Raw genomic sequence first — 22,304 nt, 5'->3', positions numbered from 1 at the left:
TTTGTGAAGATGGAGTGTTTACACCTGGCCGTGGTTGTTCATCTACCTTCCTAGCTCCTGAAGGGAAAGCAGCTTCTTGGATGCTGCTGCTGCAGAACAGTAAGGGGGATATTTTCTCTGAAGCCTCTGCTTTTTCTTTTTCTTTTTTCTTTTTGTTTACCTGCTTGTGCCCAGAGGAAAGATAGGATCTGCACTTACCTGCAAGGTCTTCCACCCTGAAAGTCTGGCTAACTTAACAGTCAAACCGGAGAGTTTGAGCAGGAAGAGGGTTACTTCCTTTAGCAAAGTCCTGATCCAGGGACAAACCCTGTGGTCAGATAGCTTCACTATGTATGTATATGTTCACAGTGGGGATTTCTGAATCCTGGCTATTTAGACCATTCTTTCCTTTTCTTGTTCATGTGTATTTTCTGCATAACACGTAAGGGTAGTAAAATTGGTGGGGGAGATGGGTAATAAAAGGTATCTGAAAACTATAAGAGGCCAAATTATATAGCTTTTATTTCTGTGGAAACTCTGAAAGATAAACATTATGTAGCTATTCAGAAAAAGACTTCAGAAGCAAACTTTTGAGGGGCATTTTTTATTATAAATTTAATATGGTTGATTAATGAAAAATCACAATGAAGTACCGAGAAAATGTTTGTCAATATAAAAATTTTAGCAGCATTTCCATAGTTTCAGGCTCTAACATTAGTCATACTTCCTCCCGCTATCAAAAGAGTAGAGAATCCAGTGGGACTAAAGACAGCATCAGGATCTCCCACTTAGTAAAGGCCTCAAGGAAATCCTCAAACCCAGTGTACCTTTAGTATTTCAACTCCCCAGCCCCTGAACTTCTAGAATGTCAAAGCACATAAAAAGCCTCACTGGCCTTAAAGTTTGAGACAATCCCTTTTTTCAAGCTGCAGGGGAGAACGGGGATGGAAATTTAAACTGGACTTGATGTGTAGTGTTTAGTTACACATCCTTACATCTGTACATTCTCCACGCTGGTGACAATGAAAGGCCACTGCAGGGCTGACCAGTAACTGGTATGTGGCAGCAGTGGTGGTGCTGGTGGGGTGGGGAATCCAAGAGTGACATGACGATGCGCGCTGGTGCCTCAACCACACACACTGCTCTGGGGCAAGTCAGAGCTTGGGTGGTCTTAGTACATCCCAGGTTAATGAGAAGGGGGTACAACAACATGAAAAAATAATACTGGCAAACTATTCCCCTGCTTCTTTGGTACTTTCCAAAATTCTCTGATCAAAAAAGTATAAGGGAAGCACACCATTAAAAAATTACAGTTTTTAAGTATTTACAAAAGCAATTATGATATATTACACAATAATCCATACATAGTATATGAACAAATACTTCAGTGAAAGCACTTGTGAACTCTGTCCCGGTATTATTCAATCACATGTGGGCCTATGTACACCTGCCCAAGTTTGTACTGTGTATCCTGTATCTCATTTATCTTACAGTATATTAAAGATGAAAGTATCATTACAGGGTGGGGAGATTTTCCAATCTGTACTTTCTTTTAAAAAAATTCTTAACATTTGCCACAGAAATCATTATGTACAAGATTTATTGAGTATTGAATTCTAGGCAATAATCTCCACTCCCATCTTGAATATGTTTGAAATAATGCTACCTATTCTATGTATATAATATATATTTAATATATAAGTAACTGCACCACATTATATCACCACGATAACAGTTTAATACATATTACTATGTACAGTAGTTAAGTTAGCTCTGGAAGATGAATCTCTGCAGCCTGGGTGAGCAGTGTGGTATGGAACCATTTGAAAAGGATGTGGAGAGCTGGTTGGGAGACAGCTGTTTGTGGCTGGGGTGTGTGTGTATGTGTGTGTGTGTGGTGGAGAGGGAGGGAGGGAGAGAGAGAGAGGGAGAGAGGGAGAGAGGGAGAGAGAGAGAGAGAGAGAGAGAGAGAGAGAGAAAAGAGGGCACACACCTTCCACATACCCACGCTAAACTATCCCTTTAATTTACTGGTTGGAAGAAGACAAATCACACATATGGAAGGATCCCATACATGAGAAGAGCCATGATAGCAGCACTGAATAACCCGGCCACCGGGACAGTCACAAACCAGGCCACAAAGATATTGCGGAAGAGGCGCCAGTCCACAGCCTTCCGGGAGCGGATCCAGCCCACAGCCACCACCGAACCCACCTGCAGAAGCACAAACGTTTTAAAGTAAAAATGAGGCCCCTATATTTAAAGGTGAGACAGAAAATTTACATCTAACTAATGTAAACAAGCTAAGCACAGAAATAAACTACATTATAAAATTGCCACTTATTTCCCCTAAGTTTGTTAAATGCATTTAGGTACAATTGTTTTAGGATTATTCTATTCAATAGATAGTTGTGATGCACTTTTTCAATTATAATCCACATAAATATTATTGAATCTAAACTATCATTTATGACTCATAAGGTGACAGTTACACATATGTGCAAATTAGAATGTTAATACTGATTCAAGTATTTTTTAAAAAAATTCTCAGTTCATTTATGGCTTGTTGAAATTTTTGAAAGGAAAAAAGATAACTTTATCCTAAAAAATGAAAATCATAAGAAAAAACAATGCTTACAAAAGCTCATGCCTCACAGGGGGACTGATTAAGCTGAGAGAGTTTAATAGGGTGCCCTTGATCACATGCAAGTTGGATTTTGAAGAACTACATAAAATATGCTTTGTCTCTATTAATCTCCAAACACTTAACAGTGGCCAATGAGATTCGAACAGGAAAGGTGCTTTAAAGCATGAGTGATCTAACTACAGAAAAATAAAATCCAACACTTAATGTTTCAGATGGAAGCAAACTGTAAACCAAAAAAACTAGCATATTTAAAGACAATTTGAGCTGGAGATATAGCTCAGTTGATAGAGTACTTGCCTTGCAAGCACAAAGCCCTGAGTTCAATCCCCAGCAGCTCAAAAAAATAAGTAAATAAATAAATAAATAAATAAATAAATAAATACAGTTAATCTGATAGTCTGTCTGAACCAAGATTAACCAGTCATCTTGGTACATATCCAGGAAAAAAAATGACCACCTGTATGAGGGTCATCACAAAGAAAATTTTATTTTAATTCTTTGACTATCATCAGTGTACTATATGCATGTGATAATCCTGCTTGGCAGTTCCTAGAACATGCTAGACTGTAAGGTTTTTCTACTGTGTGAGGATTGGCTAGGTTCTGAACTTTCTTTTTTTTAAAGACTAGGGACTGAACCCAGGGGCACTTTACCAGTGAGGTTCTTTTGGTCCTCAAAAGTAGTCAAATCCACAAATGGGCGTCTAAGGTTAAACTCTTCCTGTTACTGTTTCTCTTGAGTGCTCCCCTTAGGGAGAAGGCACTTGGGATTCAAATTCACCTGTGCCCTCCTCCTTTCACATAACACTTAAAAATACAAGTAATATAATATTATTATAGTTAGTTTGTGCAATGGGAAGGGCAGATAATTATTCATAACTCCACTATTGTCACACTTATACATTCCTTTCTAGTATTCCTTTAAAAGCATACCTTTATTTGTACAAAATAGGGTACACGGCTACTTCCTTTCTTTAAAATAATTAGCATTATAAGCATCCTCTTATAGGATGTACTGCACAACCTTTACTTGCAATGGCAACACCCTGGGGGTGGATGTGTCTTAATTTACTTAGCCAATTACAATTTACTTCCAATTTTCCCCTATCAGAACTAGTTACATGATTAATACATCCATTCATATATCTGATATTTAGGCTTTAAAAAAATATGTCCTGAAATAGACTACTGGTTAAAAGGGAACACTGAAAAATATCTTGAAATAATTTGAAACTCAGAGAAAAGTTACAAGAACTTCTATAAAGCACTCCCCAACCTCAGTCCAATTGGCATGTTTTTAATCACAACTAAGGCTGAACTTTTTTTTTTCTTTCAGGAAAGGTGATTGAACCCAGGGGCACTTTACCATCAAGCAACATCTTCAGTGCTTTTTATTTTTTATTTTGAGACAAGGTCTTGGTAAGTTGCTTAGGGCTTCACTAAATGGCCGAGACTAGACTCCAACTTGGGATCTTCTTGCCTCAGCTCCAGAGTTGCTGGGATTACAGGCGTGCACCTCTGTGCCAGTTGAACTCTCTTCTATGTATTAACCCATTTCATTCCTTCTAGTTTTTAACATATAAGTTGTTTCTTCATGTATTTTGCCCATTACATACTGGAATCTAATGTGTCTCTTATTTATTTATGTGTGAATGTTATTGAATAATGATATTAACTGTGATATCTAATACAAATACTTTCTCACTCTAGGAATTTTGCTTTGCTTCACTTTGGAGTTTCCAATTTCATGCAATTACATATGGTACACTTTTCTTCTGCGAGTTATCCTTAGCTTGAATATTTGACATATACTTAATTCTACTTTATTCAAAATTTTCTAAAATAAAATTCTATTTTATCCTAAATGTAAGAATATTCTCGAAATATTATTTAAGTCATCAGATTTATGTTCATGTAATTGGAGAACTGTAGTTCTAATTTTGTTTTTCTAGTTTGATAGCCAGCTACCCAATATCACCTACTGGTTAAATTTTTCCTCCTCAAAACATGCTTTTATAGGATAGGTTTCATCTATTCTTATACAAATATCTATTTTTAAAAAACATTATTATGGTAATAATATGCATAACATAAAATTTACCATTTAAACTATTTTTAAAGTCATTTAAGTACATTTGATTGTTATGCAACCCTCACCACTATCCACCTCCAGAACACTTCCTCACTCCAAACTGAAACTCAGTACTCACCAAACCCTATGGAAACGGTTAGGACTTAAACAGAAAGGCAAAATGAATTTTCAAGAGTAGTGAAGAAGAAGGGGAGAGGAGATTCTCCCCATGCCAGCACCTACTTTTAACTCATTTCCTTATAATATATCACATTAGTCCCTCCTCATCACTTGTCTTTTTACATCATTTGATATTCTTGGTGATTTATCCTACCCCAAATAATCTCACTTTGTAAAGTTCCAAGAAAATCTGCAGGGGTGGGGGCATGTATTTGGGATACCTTCACAAAACCTCGTCTTCCTACCCATTTCACAGTATGGCTCATATTCTGGTTTTCTTTAATATCACTAAACCAAGTTTTAGGCCTTTTGCAAATATATCATTCACATTTCTTACTAGGATTATTCTAAAATGATGTTTTTTCCCTCTGAAATTATGGAGGATTACTTTCCCCTTTAATTTCCATTGTATTTCCTAACTGGTTATGATGACAAGTTCTACATTTTTTGTCTTTCTCTTGGACTTGGGCTTTTTACTCTAGATGTCCACTCACCTTTCCTGGGACTCACTCAGCATATTTCTGTGGAGCCCCCAGGAGGCCAGGCCCCTCGGAGATGGAGAGTTCACAAAGCCCACTTTCTGGTAATCCAGAGGTTCTATCTCAACTGCTGAAATGTTCTTTTGATGTCATTTATTAAGATCTTAAAGTTTCTATCACTTTTCATAGGTAAAGATAGGGTTTTTTTGTGATATTTTAAGTTAGGTTTTTAGAATAAGAGTTATTCAGTGTACGCTTTGTAGAATGAATTGGAAAACCTCCAGTTTTGTTTTGCTTTACTTTTTTCCTCCAACTTTGTGGAAAAGTTTGTGATAATGGAATTATCTATTGTTTGTTTTTTAAATGGAAATGATGAATCAGAACAGGAGTCAGAGGTCCACCCTGCTCCCACCCAATCTTTTTGCTCTTTTGGGGGAGGATAACTCTTGTTGGAGAACTCCCTTATTTTCATTCTATTGCTCTGGTCAGGTTTTTCTACCTCTTACATCAGTATTTTTTTGTCATGTATATTTTTGCAGAAATTAACTCATTTCACAGAGGTTTGCAGATCCTTAGTATATATCTGTGTGGTTTCTTTCATGATTAAAAAAATTTATTTTCAAGCTGAACATGGAGCACACCTGAAGTCCCAGCTGCTTGGGAAGCTGAGGTGGGAGGACTGCTTGAGCCCAGAAGTTCAAGGTCAAGCTTGGCAACATAGTGAAACCATCTCAACCAAAAAAACAAATTCTCTCTATCTGTTCTTTCAATGCCTTTTCTCCTTTTAACTTAGCTCCTCTTCCTTTTTTTGATGTGATTTGGTATTTTATTAGTAACTGCTCTCCTATCTCCTTCTTCACTATTTTTAAAATTTTGCTTTTAATACTTCTTTCTTATTCTTTCCTTAGAAGTTTTATTGTTGTGGACTTTTTATAAAATCCTAATTTGAATATTTGCTTATTTTATGTTCCTTTTGGTGAACTGAAACATTCAAAGATACGAATTTTCATTTTAGTATAGCTTCGGTTGCCACAGGTTTTGCTATGTGTACACACATATACACACATGCACAGAGTTTTTAGTATTTTCCAAGAAAGCTATCACTGTATTGTTTCTGAAACTCCTTGATTCAATTGTTACTTTACAAAAAGCATTAAAAGCTGTCCGAGGGTACATTCTTTTCTGTGTGTGCACAGTATTGGGGATTGAGCCCAGGGGTGTGCTCTACCACTGAGCTATACACATCCCCAGTCCTTTCTATTTTTTATTTTGAGATAGTGTCTCACTAAGTCGCTGGGGCTTGCCCTTGAACTTTTGATACCCCTGTCTCAGCCTCCTGAGTATTGGCAGTTATAGGCATGTGCCACTGCACCCAGCTTCAAGGGATACATTCTTTTTTTTGAGGCGGGGTACCAGGGACTGAACTCAGGGGTACTTGACCACTGAGACATGTCCCCTGCCCTTTTTTGTATTTTATTTAGAGTTAGGGTCTCACTGAGTTGCTTAGCACCTTGCTTTTGCTGAGGCTGGCTTTGAACTCACAATCCTTCTGCCTCAGCCTCTGGAGGTGCTAGGATTATAGGCATGCACCACCATGCCCTGCCAAGGAATACATTCTTATTATTACATTTACTTAATTTCTAGCTTGACACACTGTGATTAGAGGTTGTAGTTAATACAACTTTTGTTTTTAAAATTGTCAATGGTCTTCTGAATTTATGATTAATTTTCAGGATACCTGATAAGAAGAACTATGATTAGTAGGGTAACAATTTGATATATACTTATTTATACTGTTATAATTATACTTAATTATACTGTTCTAATTATAATGTTTAATTCTCTTTTATCCCTCAATACTTTTTCTCTGCTTCATTTGTTATAGGATTGAATGTACTACTGTCTAAGTTGTGACAGCTTCACTTAATGTACATGATTTAGTTGTTATATGTCATTTGGCTCATAAAAGGTCCGGAGTATTATGTCATCACTACTGATTACATCTTTTGTTGATATAAAACAGCATTTTTTGCTCTGTTCTAACTTGACTTTAAATAAATTAAGTGTGGTTCCAGTTTAAGAGCACCATCACAAAACCAACAGCAGAACTATTAAGGAGTAGGGAAAACAACAAGAATCAGAGATTAAATTAGATATTATAATTCTAAATTTTTAAATCACTAGGATTTCTTATATGCTGTTCCAAATCCAAAGGCCAATTGAAATCATCTATGTCACTAACAGAATGACAATGTGGAGACTTCACAAATGAGAGTAATCTCAATCCAGCCCACTAAAGAATTAACACATTTAAAATAAGACTACGCAGAATACCTATTGGAAAGCTCACAAACAAGTGTTTGTGTTCAGCAGTGGTCTTTATGTGGTATGTGTTATGTATTAGGGCTAAAGATCAAAGTGGATTAAGGTTCACAGAGGTGAACAATTAACGAATTGCTGAGTATTTAAGGATATTTTTATTTCAATTTCTTTAATGAAGACTTTTGAACCTCAGAGGTCAAAATATCTAGTAAACTGAGGTCTAGTAAACCTCAGAGGTCAAAATATCTAGTAAACTGAGTCCTCAAATATAAAATACAAAAATGTATAAAATGGAAATGCTTCTAGGGAGCAAAATTCATAATCAAAGCAGATTGTTTTGTATGTGCTTCTGAAATAAAATGTTCTACTTGTTCTTTTCTATATATTCAGCTAACATTTGTATCACAAAACATTTTAAATAGGGTATGATAAAATTTAAACTATGCACTAAACTATGTACACTTTGAAGAAAGCACAAATAAATGAAATCTACCCAGATAAACTCAAAAGTACATTAAAAAAAGTTTCCATCTTTTTTTCCTGCCAATTTCCCTACTTTTGCCCATCTTCTAATGGATGGCTCTAAGCAAGAAACTTAAAAATCAAATGCAAGATAATTACTCCTGAAAATCAAATGCGATTCAGTTAAGATTTTATGTGGAGACCAGCACCCTTTGAATGCTTATGGATTCACAGCTCCCCCCATGTAGGCCCCATTCTTAATACCATCCCACATCTCTCATTCTTCATCCCACGTTTGCCATTGGGGGACTGTTGCATGCAGAGGACATATTATGGGATGATGGCAGCTGTGACCTCTTTCTAGTACTTCTGTTATCTGGACTTGATGACAGTTACTTGCTCTCCCAAGGCCCTGTATGTTCTTGTGAGCCAGGACTCTGCTCGTGGCTCCTGCAGCGACCAGCTCTGGTCTTTGCCCAGGAGTTCACGATCAGTGACACTGAACAAACTAACGAGAATCCAAGCTGAGCTCTGTCTTCCCTATTTCACTGATGACATCCCCCTGTGTGAAGGAGACTCATTTTAGGTGCCAACAAACTATCCTAATGCTACTTACTGTCATCCCTACGGACACAAAACTTATATGATTTGCATAGACAATTGAGGACAACAATAACAACGTTCATTCACAAAGGTCCTGTTACAAACTGGATATAAATCCCTTAATAACAACTTCTTTTTATAGTGTAAATACTGGGGAAATTATATTAAAAGATAAAATTAATAGATTCATTTTTTAAGTATTTTATACTTTTTGTCTATTTCTAGAAGTTGTCTAGACTTTAATGTTAAATTAGCAAAATTGGCATTATCAGTTATGATACTTTACATGTTAGTGTAAATGCTAATGTAGTTAGGTAAGTAACAGTAACCTAGGAAAACCAAATTGGTGTTGGTTTTTAAGAGATCTTTCAACTAGGGTGAGAGTTGCCTTTAAAAGGCTGCTGAAGTGCAGTTAATCATTAAAAAGACAGTATAACGTTTATTTAAAAGCAGTCCAAATGATTATGCCTACAGAAAAGTTAAAAGTTTAAGGATTTATCAGTCTTGTTTATCTTTTCAAAGAACCAACACATTGTTAGATTGATCTTTTATGCCGTGTGCATGTACAAATATGTCACAATGAATCCCGCTTTTATGTATAATTACAGTGCACCCATTGAAGGGAGACCAGGAGAGTAGAAGAAGGGGGTCAGGGGGCAGCAAGAGCACCAGGAGATGTAATTGATGAATAACTCATGATGAATCCCACTATTTGTATAATTATAATGTACCAATAAAAACATAAAAATGTAATAGCCTTTCCCTTGGAAATAAGCATTTTTTCTATGTTCCTACATATCACAGTGAATTGATGAACTGAAGTGAGGTGCAATAAGGGGGGAAGAAAATGGTTGGTTTTCCTTTTTAATTTTTTTTAAGCATCGAGGATTGAACACAAGGGCACACCCTCTGCCACTGAGCCACATCCCAGCCCTTTTTATTTTTTATTTTGAGATCAGGTCTTGCTGAGGCTGGCCTCAAACTTGCAATTCTCCTGCCTCAGCCTCCTGATGGCCACGTTTCATTCTGTAGTTCCATATTGTTTGAAATATTTCTATAAACATGTACTTTTTTAGTAATCCCTATTTTTATATTCTGTGGAACTAGGGATGGAACCCAAGGGCCTCATGCATCTAGGCAAGTGCTGTACCACTGAACTACAACCCCAGTCCCTTTGGCAAATTTTATATAACCAAAATTAGAAAAATAACAATAATGATTGATAAGAGCACCTCATACCTTTTCCTACCCTCCGCACTTATCTGGAGAGGCAGAAGAGCAGAGAATTGGGGAGCAGGGCTTGGGGCCACACTGCCTATGCTGACACCTCAGTGAGACCATTTCTTGCTTGGGTAGCCTTGGGCACACTACTTAACCCTTCTATGCCTTGGTTTCCATATCTGTGAAACTGGGAGAATGTCAGTATCCACCTCGAAAGGTTCTTGGGAAGATTAAATGAACTAGTATTAATAACGCACTCCAAAGAGTACCCAGCAAATACTTGCCTACACATTAGTTGTGAAGATTGGTTACCACAACAATGATTATCATGACTACGATGAGGAGGTATACAGCATGAGATAAAGATTTGAATCCTGGTTCTATCACATGCTAATTGTATGATCTTTGGAAAATTACCTAACTCCAGAAGCCTCAGTTTTCTCATCTATAAACTGTGAATAACTACCAGTTTCACAGGGTTACTATGGGAAGTTAATGATGTATTGTTCATGAATGAAACACTAAGCACCAAGACTGGCACTCTGCATATACCTGGTAAATGGAAGTAATTTTTATAGTGAGAATTTGTAAAAATTGAGGTTTTTTTCTGTATACATAGCAAAAAAAGAAAAAAATAAGAATTTGCTTTCCAATGAGGCCGATTCTTTGTGCAAGTCCCAGGTTTGTCTTAAACATGCTGGCCCACTTAAAATACTCATGAATGCCACCTGCTCTAAACATTTGTCCCAAGTCATTTGCATTTAACTGGCATTTGTTTATAAACATAGTGGCTGGAATTTTAAAGTCATGGGTAAATTTAGATAACCATGTCTATCTTGTGGCTGCTGTACTCCCCAGGTGCTGAGAGCAGAGCCTCATGCACAGCAAGTACAAATGAGTTTTTCTCGAATGAGATGAATAAATGAAACTCAGGAAAATCCAGAAGAGCTTTTGCTTTGTTGAGGCTGGTGAGTGTTTCTGCATATAGAAGACCCATGGGGGGTATTTTGGACTTATCTCTAGATTCTGGGTTGACTTAGGCTATGTTAACTCTATTCTAGTCCTGGCTCCCCCTGCTTGACTTCAGAAAATTCCCTGAAACTCATGGAGTCTATTTCTTCTTCATTAATCCTCAAAGCTCCTTACTGCTCCATTTGACCACCATGACAAGGAATTCCCTCTTGTATAGCTTTAAGTTTTAAAGCACTCAGCAGTGGTCCGTATTAGAAATTTAAATTCATTTGGAACTTACCCTAAGGCATTAGAGTCACTTTGAACATCATGTATGGGGAGAAAAACCCTGACACAACCATATCTTTTAATTCCATCGAGATGATTTATTTATGTCTATTTCTACTTCCATGGTAAAGCCCTGGAACCCTGCAACGGGTTGGCTGGAACTCAGGGGCATGCCCCATTTGAGTCACGTGGTTAGCACACGCTTGACTTCAATGCAAATCCAGAGTGGAAACAATGAGGGAGGCACAGGGTAAAAGAGGAGTGTGAAGCATGGCGTAAAGAATTCATGCACTGAGAAAGCAAAGTTTGAAAAGTGAAAGGTGTCATACTACAGAGCAGGAAAGACAGCTGATCAGGAGGGACAGTTTGAAGGAAGCAAACAGGCACATCCAGGTTCTGGCAGAACTGGCAAACCCCGAGATGCTTTCCAGTCCCCACCCCCGACCCTGACAATCATATACGAAAAGAGCTACCAGCTTTTCTGGAATTCCCTTGGTGACTCTGGGCTAAGCCTAGCAGTCCCATGAATGGACACTCCTCTGCTGGCAGAGGCCTACCTTGCAGTGTGTGGTGCTGACAGGAAGCCCAATGTTGGAGGCGATGACCACTGTGAATGCTGAGGCCAGTTCAATGGTGAAGCCGCTGCAGGAGGGAGCACAAGAAGACATATCATAGGCGCTCTTTGTGTGGCCTCACTGACACCCCGTGGGTGCAAAGTCTCACCAGAACATCCTTTGGGTTGACTGCTGACTGGGCCAGACTGCCATTAGCAGAACAAGAAACTGCTGCATAACGGCAACAATTCACACTAAGACTTTGCATTATACTGTTGACAGTCTCAAACGGCCTTGTTTTTCTGATATGTTTTCAAAAACCACACACTGCAGGAACTGGGTCAGAAATTCCTGCTGTGTAATAAGATGATAAATTAGTCATTTTTCTAAAGGGGCATAAGAAAAACTATGCTTTCATTTTTAAAATGTGTGCTTATTACAAAAAAAAGCGAAATTTTCTCAGATTACTAATGTTTCTTCAAAGCAATCTTCCAAAAGAATCTTGTTAAAATGAAGTGCAAGGGGGAAACTGAAAATTAGAAAAAATGCAAATGAAGATCTCTAGTATGTTTTAAAGTGAGAGAAAAGACTTCCTGTAATAGCACCAACTTTTAGCTGTATTCTGAAAGTTCCTAGTTTGCCATTTAACCCCTTACATATCTAAAAGCTATGTAAGAGAGTGACCGCATGAAAGGCCTCCAGACCCCGCCTAGGACAGCAGGGGCACACACCCCATCTGGCTGAGCTAGGGGGAGGGTACCTAAGGTAACTCCAGAAGGATGGCAGGTAAGAGCTGCTGTGGATGGAGAATTTTTAGGAAGGTTAGTACTACTTTGGATCTTTTTGTTGTTGTTGTTCTTTTTAGACATACGAGACAGTAGGGTATATTTTGACACATTATACATACATGACGTATAACTTATTCTAATTAGGTTTCCATTCTTGTAGTTGTACATGATGTGGAGTTACACTGGTTGTGTTTTCATATATGAACATGGGAAAGTTATATCCAATTCATTCTGTCTTTCCCATTCCCATCTTCCCTCCATTCCCTTCATTCCCCTTTGTCTAATCCAATGAACTTCTAATCTTCCCCTCTCTACCCTCCCTTCTTGTGGATTAGCATCCACATATCAGAGAGGACATTCAGCCTTTGTTTTTTTTTTGGGACTGGCTTATTTCATTTAGCATAATATTCTCCAGTTCCATCCATTTACCAACAAATGCCATAATTTCATTCTTCTTTATGGCTATTATTCCATGTGTATAGATACGACATTTTCTTTATCCATTCATCTGATGTAGGGCACCTAGGTTGGTTCCATAGCTTGGTTATTATGAGTTGAGCTGCTATAAACATTAAACAAGAAGTAAAATCAAGAATCAATCAACAGGATGGTATCAAACTAATAAGCTTCTTCACAGCAAAGGAAACCATCAGGAATGTGAACAGAAAGCCAACAGAATGGGAGAAAATCTTTATCACCTGTACCTCAGATAAAGTATTAATCTCCAGGATATATAAAGAACTCAAAGCACTTAAGACAAAAAACAAAAACAAAAACAAAAATACAAAGAACCCAATCAATACATGGACAAAGAAACTGAAGAGGCACTTCAGAGAAGAAGAAATATGAATGATCAAAAAATAACATGAAAAAATGTTCAACATCTGTAGCAATTAAAGAAATGCAAATTAAAATTTCACTGAGATTCTATCTCACTCTAGTCACAATGGCAATTATACAAGCAACAGTAAATATTGGTGAGGATGTGGGGAAAAAGCTACATTCAGACATTGTTGGTGGGACTGCAAATTGGTGCAACCACTCTGGAAAGCAGTATGGAGAGTCCTCAGTAAACTTGGAATGGAACCACCATTTGACCCAGCTATCCCACTCCCTGGTTTATACCAAAAGGACTTAAAGTCTGCATACTACAGTGAGTGAGGCAGCCACATCAATGTTTATACTTTGGATCTTGAATGTCTTTCAAAGGTCCATGCATTAAAGGTTTGATCTCCAGGAGAGTCTATTGGGAGGTGGTAGAACTTTTGGGAGATGGGACCTAGTGGGAAATCCTTAGGTCACTGGGGGTGTGCCCTTGAAAGGGATGTTGTGACCCTAGCTGCTTTTTTCTCTCTGCTCCTTGGCTTGAGAAGTGAGAGGGTTTTTTCTGCTGTGTGTTCCAGCCATGAAGTGCCCAAAGCAATGAGGCCAACCTGTGATGGACTAGCACCTCTAAAACTGTGAGCCAAAATAAATCTTTTCTAAGTAGGTTATCTCAGATATTTTGTCTGTTTTGTTTTTGTGGTGCTAGGGAATGAGCCCAGGGTCTCATGCAGGCTAGGTAAGTGCTCTGCCACTAAGCTGCCTCTCCAGCCCAATTATCTCAGGTGTTTTGTTAGAGTGATGGAAAGCTGACTAACAGAAAAGAAGCCAGATGCAAGCTGACGGCAGCTTCCCTAGAACAGGTAGAGCTGATGTGCACAAGGAATTCTGGGAAAGACGGGCCCCGGGGACTGGTGCTGTTTGCCCCACCCTCCCTCCACTTGCTCTCCAGGGCTTCACAATGGGAAAGGCCAACAGTGGAAGTAGGCTGGGGGCTGCAACAGGCTTCCCATTCCCTCCCTCCCGCTCTGCTTCAGCTTCTGCTTCCCTCTCAACCTTCCTGTCCCTTATCTCAGTGCCACTGTAGATGGGGCAAGGGAGTGTAGTGAGAGAGGGGGACGGACAGTGGTGAGCAAAGGTGGGAGAGTGGGTCAGTCTTGTCCTCTGCCCTTTCCTCACTGTGACCACTGATGGTGGAGTGCTCTCAAACACACCAACTCAGGCTTGACAGCAGGCCTCAGCGGCCAAGCCCTGTCAGCTCAACCCGTCAGCTTACCTGGAAGGTGTGATTGGAGTGAGGTCTTTCCCCATGGTCTGGATCACTCTTCTTCCCCAAACCCAGAGACCTGTACAAATTCCAACTCCTCCATAAAACAGCAGCCAGACAGGAGTAGCTGCTTCTTGCATTACTCCACCTTGCTCATAAATCAGCCACAAAGCTACCAGGGGACCAATGGCATTACTGGAAAGAAAGAGATTAATTATACATGCACATGGTACTATACACAATATACAGTGACTTCTCCGTCTCAAGAATTAATCTTACTTAATTTATGACTTATCTGCATAATCTAGTGATGATAAAAATATTTTCTGTATAGTCAAGCGTAACATGAAATTACTGTCTTAGTTATTTTTAAGTGTACAGTTTAGTAATTTTGAGTATACTTACCTGCTGTGAAATCAATCTCTAGAACTTTTTCATCTTGCAAATTTAAAACTCTATACCCATTAAACAACCCTGCGCCCCTCCCCACAACTACTGGCAACTGCCATTCTACTTTCTGGTTCTGATTTTGACTATTTCAGATGCCTCAGAAAAGTGGAATTTTACAGTATTTATCTCTTTGTTCAGGTTTATTTCACTTATGTCTTCGAGGTTAATTCATGATGTAGCATGTGATAGATTTTCCTTTTTTTTTTTTAAGTCTGAATACTATTTTCCATTGTATTTATAAGTCACATTTTGTGTAGTCATTTATTCCTTATTGGATATTTATTTTACTTCTACCTCTTGGCTATTGTGAACAGGGCTGCTTTGACCATGTGTGCGCAAATTATCTCTGAGACTCTGCTTTAAATTCTTTGGGATATGTACCCAGAAGTGGGATTGTTAGATCAAATGAAAATTCTGTTTTTAAATTTTTGAGGAATCCCCATTCTGTTTTCCATAGTGGTTACACCACTTTATATTCACAACAAGAGAGCACAAAGGTTCTAACTGTTCCACATCCTTGCCAACGCTTCTTTTTTTTCCCCCTGACAGTAGACAGCCTAATGGGTGTGTGATTTATGAATTCTTTTTAAAGTTCTGAAAAATCACAGGAAGTGGGCATAATAACCAAGGTCTGTTTTTCTTCTTTTTTTCCCCTTCAGATTTCTTTCCACTTCCACTGCCACATCTGCCACTGCTACTAGTACTGGCTCCTGGTTTTCGATAGACCTGTCTGGTTCCACACGATGAAATCACAAACATTATTGCTCACCATTAATTCACACAAACACCCTGCAAACGAGGCACCATCACTTTCTTTTCCTGATGTGGAAACAAAAGCCAAGGTCATGCTGCTGGCAGGAAGCAGGACAGAAGCATGAACTCAGCTCACTCAGGCACTCACACACTTTCCCTGGACATGCTACTGTCCCTCAGGCCTTAGGCAGCCCTGCAGAGGACTAATATAGGGGTTTTTCTTTTTGGTGGGGTGGGTTCTGGGGATTGAACCCAGGAGTGCCTAGCCACTAAGCAAATCCCCATCTCTTTAAAAAAATATTTTATTTATAGACAGCATCTCACTGAGTTGCTTAGTGCCTTGCTAAATTGCTGAGGCTGGCTTGGAACTCATGATCCTCCTGTCTCAGACTCCTGAGCCACTGGGATTACGGGCATGTGCCACCATGCCCAGCACATGTGGGATTTTAAATGACCCTGCTAGCTCTGGTTTCCTCCTGCAGTCCAGCTGTGCGGACAGAACATAGGTTGAGTCACAAAGAAATAGCTCCCACATCTGCCTCTTTTTAGCTATGTGATGTTGGACAAGTAACTTTCTGAGCTTCGAATTCTGTCTTTGAAGGTTACTGCTTACCTGGCTCAAAGGGTTGTTCTGAAGAGGATTAGCGCAAGTTAGAAAGGATTGGTATGGAGGCCTGATGCAACCTTTTATTGAATGAATAGAAGCCCTTCTTCATAGTTTGTTTATTGTTTCTAGAACCTGGCTTTGATCAGGAGACATCCTGCTCAAAGTCTCAAAACCAGAACCAAATTGCAAGCAAGTGCTCCAAACTCTGGTCATCTGCAGCACTGACCACCTGGACTCTTCCTCTGAACTTGAAATACTGTTTTGGGGTAGTTTGTTACTTTTTCATATATATGTTTGTCTAATCTCCCTAACTACAGTTTAATCTCCTAGAGGTGAGGGCCCAATTCATAACACTCTGTCAGACCACACCTCCAACGAAGAATTCTCACAGATGAGGAGGACTGCTGTGGTGTGAGAGGCATGCAAAAATTAAGATAGGACAGAACATGGAACCCCAACTAAAATCCCATGGAGACACCCACAGGACACAGCAGAGCAGAGGATGCCCAGGCTTATCCGGCTTCAAGACTTCTTTCAAAAAGAACAGAAATGAAGTTTCACATGCATAGGCTAGGTACAGGTACCCATGGAGAATTCAATCACAGGTCAGTAAAAAAAGAGGCAGCATGTTGTTCTAATTTGGACCAAAACATGAGCCCTGCATGATAATGATAATAATAGGATTGGTGACAATGGATGGGTGCTGATTATATGAGGAAAACAGTCAAAATATGACATCATCCTCATAGAAACCCTATGAATTTAGAACTAGCTTGACCCTATATTACAGATTGGGAAACTCAGGCTTTGGGGCATGCGACTTGTCTAGGGCCGATGCATCTAGAAGAGAATGAAAACTCAAAGTTGGGGCCCTTGGATTCTAGCAGACTTTGCTGCTTCCTCCAGAGTAAAGGCTGGGACTGAGCCAAGGGAGTCTGAGGCAGGAGGTCATACCCTCCCCTACCCTGACTCTCTCTGTTGTGGGAAGAAACGCCTGCTGCATAATCACACTGAAAGCTATGACTTAAAGTCACACCAGGCAGCTACAGAGTCTGTGTACGTGTAGTGGGGAAGACTACAGAGACCACAGGTGGTGTTGACCCTGCTCACAAGATGCCACCGATGGAAAAGAGCTCAGTCACTTGATTTTTCCCAAACCTTGTAGTTCAACTGTCCTCTTGCCCAGTGTGTCCAATCTGGAAAGACTCCTGGGGGCTGTTGCTGCATCAGCGACCAGCAGCAGTCCTCCTGGGTAGGCCTCTGTGGCTCTGCACAACCCCTCCTAAATGTCCCCAGTTGGGACTCTGGAGCCACAAACACTGGCTGCTGCTGCTCCAATGCAATCGCAGGCCAGCAGTCCTGGGGGTACAGCCTGGCTCTCCTCACATCAGACTCTAGCCAGTGTGACATCTGTCATACCTTTGCATGTGCTAACACTGACACCACAGTTGTCACTAGAAACAACTGACATGTTATTGCCACTGGATTCTGGGTGCTGGGTTTTTCTATTTTACGTGAGAAAAATCTAGGCAAGAAGGCTTAAATATATAACATTCCCTCCAAGTCAAATGCCTGTGCCCATTTTCTGCTTTGAAACCTCCGGTTCAACCTCCAAAACCCTGTTTCAATGTGATCCACCTGCCTGGGTCTCCTGAGCAGCAGGGATTGCAGGTGCGCACTATTGCACCCAGAAGACAGAAATTCCTTTCTGTGTCTATGGGGCCCTATGTATTTCAGGCCCTGCTGACTATAGAGTCTCCGCTCTCTCCTCTCAGGTCTCTTGCTCTTCTTAGAACATTCCAGGGATTCTCTGTCTGTGGCCTTTGCACCTGCTGTTCCCTCTTCCCATGACATTCACCTGGCTGGCTCCCTTGCCTCCTTCAGACCTGGCTCCACGAGCTCCTCCCTGCACACCTTCCTACCACTGCAACATTCTGACAGTCCCCCTTTCTACTTGATTGTTCTCTTCGTCATTATCCAGCACACTATGCAGGTTACTTCTGTGTCTGTTATCAGTGCACTCCTCCCCCAGCAGCAGTGAGCTTTGTTTGTGTTGTCCACTGCTGTATTCTGGAACCCGACAGACCCTCAATACATACTTGTGAAACAAAGGAACATACTTACCTCACATCATTGCCACCATGAGCAAAGGACCCGAAACAGGCAGTGAGGACTTGCAGAAAATGGAACAGGAGATGGACCTCAGCAGTGTCCTTCTCTTCCTTTTCTTCTTCTGCAGGGTCCTCTCGAGGCTGGTCAGGATCTGTCAGCTCGGATGCTAGCTTCATTTCCACACCACCCTCCTCTGCCTCAATCTCAGCTTCTGCAACCGCATTGCAGTAGCTGGAGTAGCTGTCATAGCGAAGTCTCTTCTTAGAATAGGACACAGTGTCACCCACCAGCTTCTCACTATCTTCTGGGGCAGAGGACGAGTCGGCAGCTTTGAAAGTGGAGTGAACCGGCATCCCACAAATGGCTGCGGTATAGCAAGTGTAACTGTTGTTTCGCCGCAGGAGCCTGTAGTTGTTTTCCTGGGCGGGCTTCTCCTCGGGGCCCCTGTCTATGTGAATTTTGTGCAGCAAGTCTTTGTAGAGCCCCGAGTCTTTGTGTACAGTGTGGTACACATGACCGTCACTCCTTGTGTGGCCATCAAAGCCAAATGTGCCATTGGAGATCGGTGATTTTACAGAACCATGAGTCATGGAAAGTGCCCTTCCTGAAAAGGATTTTTAAAGATCTTTTTTAGGAACTGGAGGTGTGGCTCAGTGGTAAGAGTGCATGCTTAACATGGAAAGGCCCTGGGTTCCATCCCTGGCATCAATCAAACAAAATGTTTTATTTTTTAGCCTCTTGAATATAAACCATGTCTGCAAAGAAATACTCCCTACCATTTCCTGGCATTGATCCTGGAAGGTTGGAATATGGGTAATTTAAATTCTTTTCTATTTGCTTCATTTTCTAACTATCATGTACGTGTAACAGGGTTAAAATGAAAAAATACAAACTTGGAAACGTATAACAAAAGGGTACAACATGGTATGGTCAAAATGATGTTGCGTTCTTCTAAAAAGTATCTTCCAGAAATTACTATAGCACTTTTTTCTAGCACTCTTCTAGATATGCATAAAGGAAGAATAAGGAATTTTAGAAGAAATTCACAGGGGTATGGTGATGCACACCTATAATCCCAGTGACCAGGGAGGCTGAGGCAAGAGGGTCACAAGTTTGAGGCCAGCCTCGGCAACTAAGACCCTATCTCAAAAGAAAAATAAAAAGGTCTGGGGATGTAGCTCAGGGGTAAAGTAACCCTGGAGCCAATCCCCAGTACCACCATACCACAAAAGGAAAAAAAAGAAAAGGAAGAAAAAACTTGATATGAGACAAAACCCATTTCACATTAGATAGGTAGTGTACTATGTGCTCTTAACAGTGGGAGGCAGTATGTGTCTCCCAGACTAGCAGGACAAAAATAATTTGCTCAGTGGTAAAACATGTGTTCACCAAGCAGGAGGCACTGGGTTTGATCCCTAGCACTACACACACGAAAACCAAAAACAATTTGTTTTCTTTGGGCTGCACCTGAGAGTACACCAATGGAAAGCAGGTGCTGGGGGCCCACCTTGCAGGAGGGGAAAGGCTGGACAGGCATGAGCAGTCACTGTCCACTCATGTTATGAGGCTAAAGGTTACCGCAGGTGGTTTGGGTGGTTTCTAAGGTTTCTATGATTCTTTGATAGGAACATGTCCTTAGTTCCAACCTCAGCTTTCACTTCACGTCTTCCGTGAGGAAGCATCCGCAGTAGCTGAGTGAACCAGTCTTCAGCATGTGGGGAAGACTCGCACAGTAAGCTGAGTGAGTGCGGCGCAGCCAATTGCTGCGGAGGGTGCTTGGCACCTCAGATAAGAACAAAGAGCTCTGGGAAGAAAATCACAGGAGAGGAGACAGCCTGCTCTGGTGACTGGAATGGTTTCCTGAGGCCTCTTTAGCTTCTGGGTTTTCTCAAAACATAGAATTAAGGGGCAGGGATGCAGCACAGGGGTAAAGTGCAGGCTTAGTACATATGAAGCCTTGGGTTCAAATCCCAGCACTAACACCAAAAAACATAAAATTGGGGAAAACTTTTGGACTTGTGCCAGGCCTGGCTGGTCATGTGAGAAATGCCTCCGCACCTCAGGTAACCCCAAGCTCTTCAGGCTAGTCTTACCATAGGAGACGCGTGGGTGGTTCCCTGCAGATGTGCCTTCTGAGGTCCCAGATGCCTCCCCAGTCGACCCTGTGAGAGGGACTGTGCTGTCATCGTTTGCCTTGACACCTGGGAGTTCTTTAAAGACGGGGGACTCCGCTTCTTGGACTTTATTGAGGCTTTCATCAGATACTCGTGATAAAGCACCTTCTTTTTGTAATTTCCCTAGAGAAAACAGAATCATAACTGCAACTTTTGGAAGAGAATTCCTGTTATTGAAAAGTGAATATTAAAACGTGAATATATCTCTATGCTTTAGCACTTACTTTGGAAAAAAATAAGGTATAGCTAGTCTGAGAAAGTAGAAAGTTTAATTATCTGTAAAACTCTAGCTGGCAAATTAAGATACTAAAGAAAAAGAAGAGCATTTAGAGGCTGAGTTACTACATCTAAAAACCACAAAAAAGAGAGGGGGTTAAACTTGATCACCCAGATCTCTCCCAGGGACAATGTTCTGTAAATCCACAATCATCTAGACTGGCCTCCTATTTCCTTAAACTAACCTCAGAATCACTGAAAATTTCCAGTTTATCATTTTTGTCTTCATAGATATTGTTTTAGCATTTTTGATTTTCTTCTGGTCTATAAATTATTGGTTTCAGATTTCTTCATCTTACCAAATTTTATGAAACAAGAAAAGATTTTTTCCTTCAAAGGAATAGGAAGAGCCTACTTACTTAAAAAAAAAAAAAAAAAAAAATCCTTTACTTTAAAAAGAAACAAAGAAAGCGGTGGTAGGTGGCCTATGACTGTAGTCCCAGCTACTCAGGAGGCTGAGGCTGGAGCATGGCTTGGGCTCAGGGGTTTGTGGCCAGTATGGACAACATAAAACAAAACAAAACAAAAAATAAACTATGGAATTTTAAGAAGCTATTTTAAAGCTCAAAGTATTATTTTTAATCAGATCCGATACATGGTGTTGCTAATTATCATGCTGCTGAAAATTATCCTGAGCAAATCTCTAAGCTCTCACCTAAATAAATGAAATGAAAATAAACTTTCTGTTCCTCTTCTGGATATACTCACATATATCTGTTTGTATCATCTATCTTTCTCTCTACCTAGACAGTCTGATATAGAGATTGATTTTTTTTATAAACTAAATTTGTTATGCCCCTCAGGAAACACATACACAAAAATATAAAATATACATAGGGCTGGAGGTGTGGCTCAGAGTCAGAATGCTTGCCTAGCGTGAGTAAGGCCCTGAATTTGATCCCCCCCACCACTCACTGTAAAAAGAAAAAAAAAAAAATGTACCTAAAGATTGCTCATCTGAAGTTGTTTATAATCTAGAAAGACAGTATTTGTAAAGATTATAATAACTATAACGAAAATTAACATTTATGTAAGACAGGTATTATTATTTTTTCTCATTTTGATAATGAGCAAACTGAGGCACAGAGAGGTTAAGTCATTGGCCCCAGCTCACATAGGTAGTAAGTGGCATTTAAATTTAAGATTTAAATGTAGGTAATAGCTCTGTGGTCCGGGTCCATGCCCTTAACCACTAATCTGTACTTAAAATACACATATAAAAATAATTTTTCTTTTTTGAAATATTTAACATTTTTTTAAGTACTGAAATATCAAAATATACAGGCTCAATTAAAAAAA

At 39.9% G+C, this 22,304-nt stretch overlaps 1 protein-coding gene across 9 annotated transcripts in view; it reads right to left on the bottom strand.

The window, feature by feature from the left end:
* Positions 1-564: 564 nt before the first annotated feature.
* The window catches only part of Slc20a2 (solute carrier family 20 member 2), a 100,388-nt gene continuing 78,648 nt past the window's right edge, over positions 565-22,304 (bottom strand). For all 9 annotated transcript variants that reach the window (XM_047551095.1, XM_047551096.1, XM_047551099.1 and 6 more), the window contains 5 exons: positions 20,649-20,852; positions 18,568-19,159; positions 14,643-14,828; positions 11,760-11,844; positions 565-2,193 (listed from right to left, as the gene is read on the bottom strand). In XM_047551095.1, the coding sequence (XP_047407051.1) occupies positions 2,029-2,193; positions 11,760-11,844; positions 14,643-14,828; positions 18,568-19,159; positions 20,649-20,852 (1,232 nt within the window). In that variant the 3' untranslated portion in view covers positions 565-2,028. The remainder of the gene's footprint in view (positions 2,194-11,759; positions 11,845-14,642; positions 14,829-18,567; positions 19,160-20,648; positions 20,853-22,304) is intronic.

This window comes from Sciurus carolinensis, chromosome 4, assembly GCF_902686445.1.
Source record: "Sciurus carolinensis chromosome 4, mSciCar1.2, whole genome shotgun sequence".
NCBI classification, from domain to species: Eukaryota; Metazoa; Chordata; class Mammalia; order Rodentia; family Sciuridae; genus Sciurus; species Sciurus carolinensis.
The sequence above is the reverse complement of the archived record's forward strand: the minus strand, read 5'-3'. Positions and strand labels throughout refer to the sequence as shown.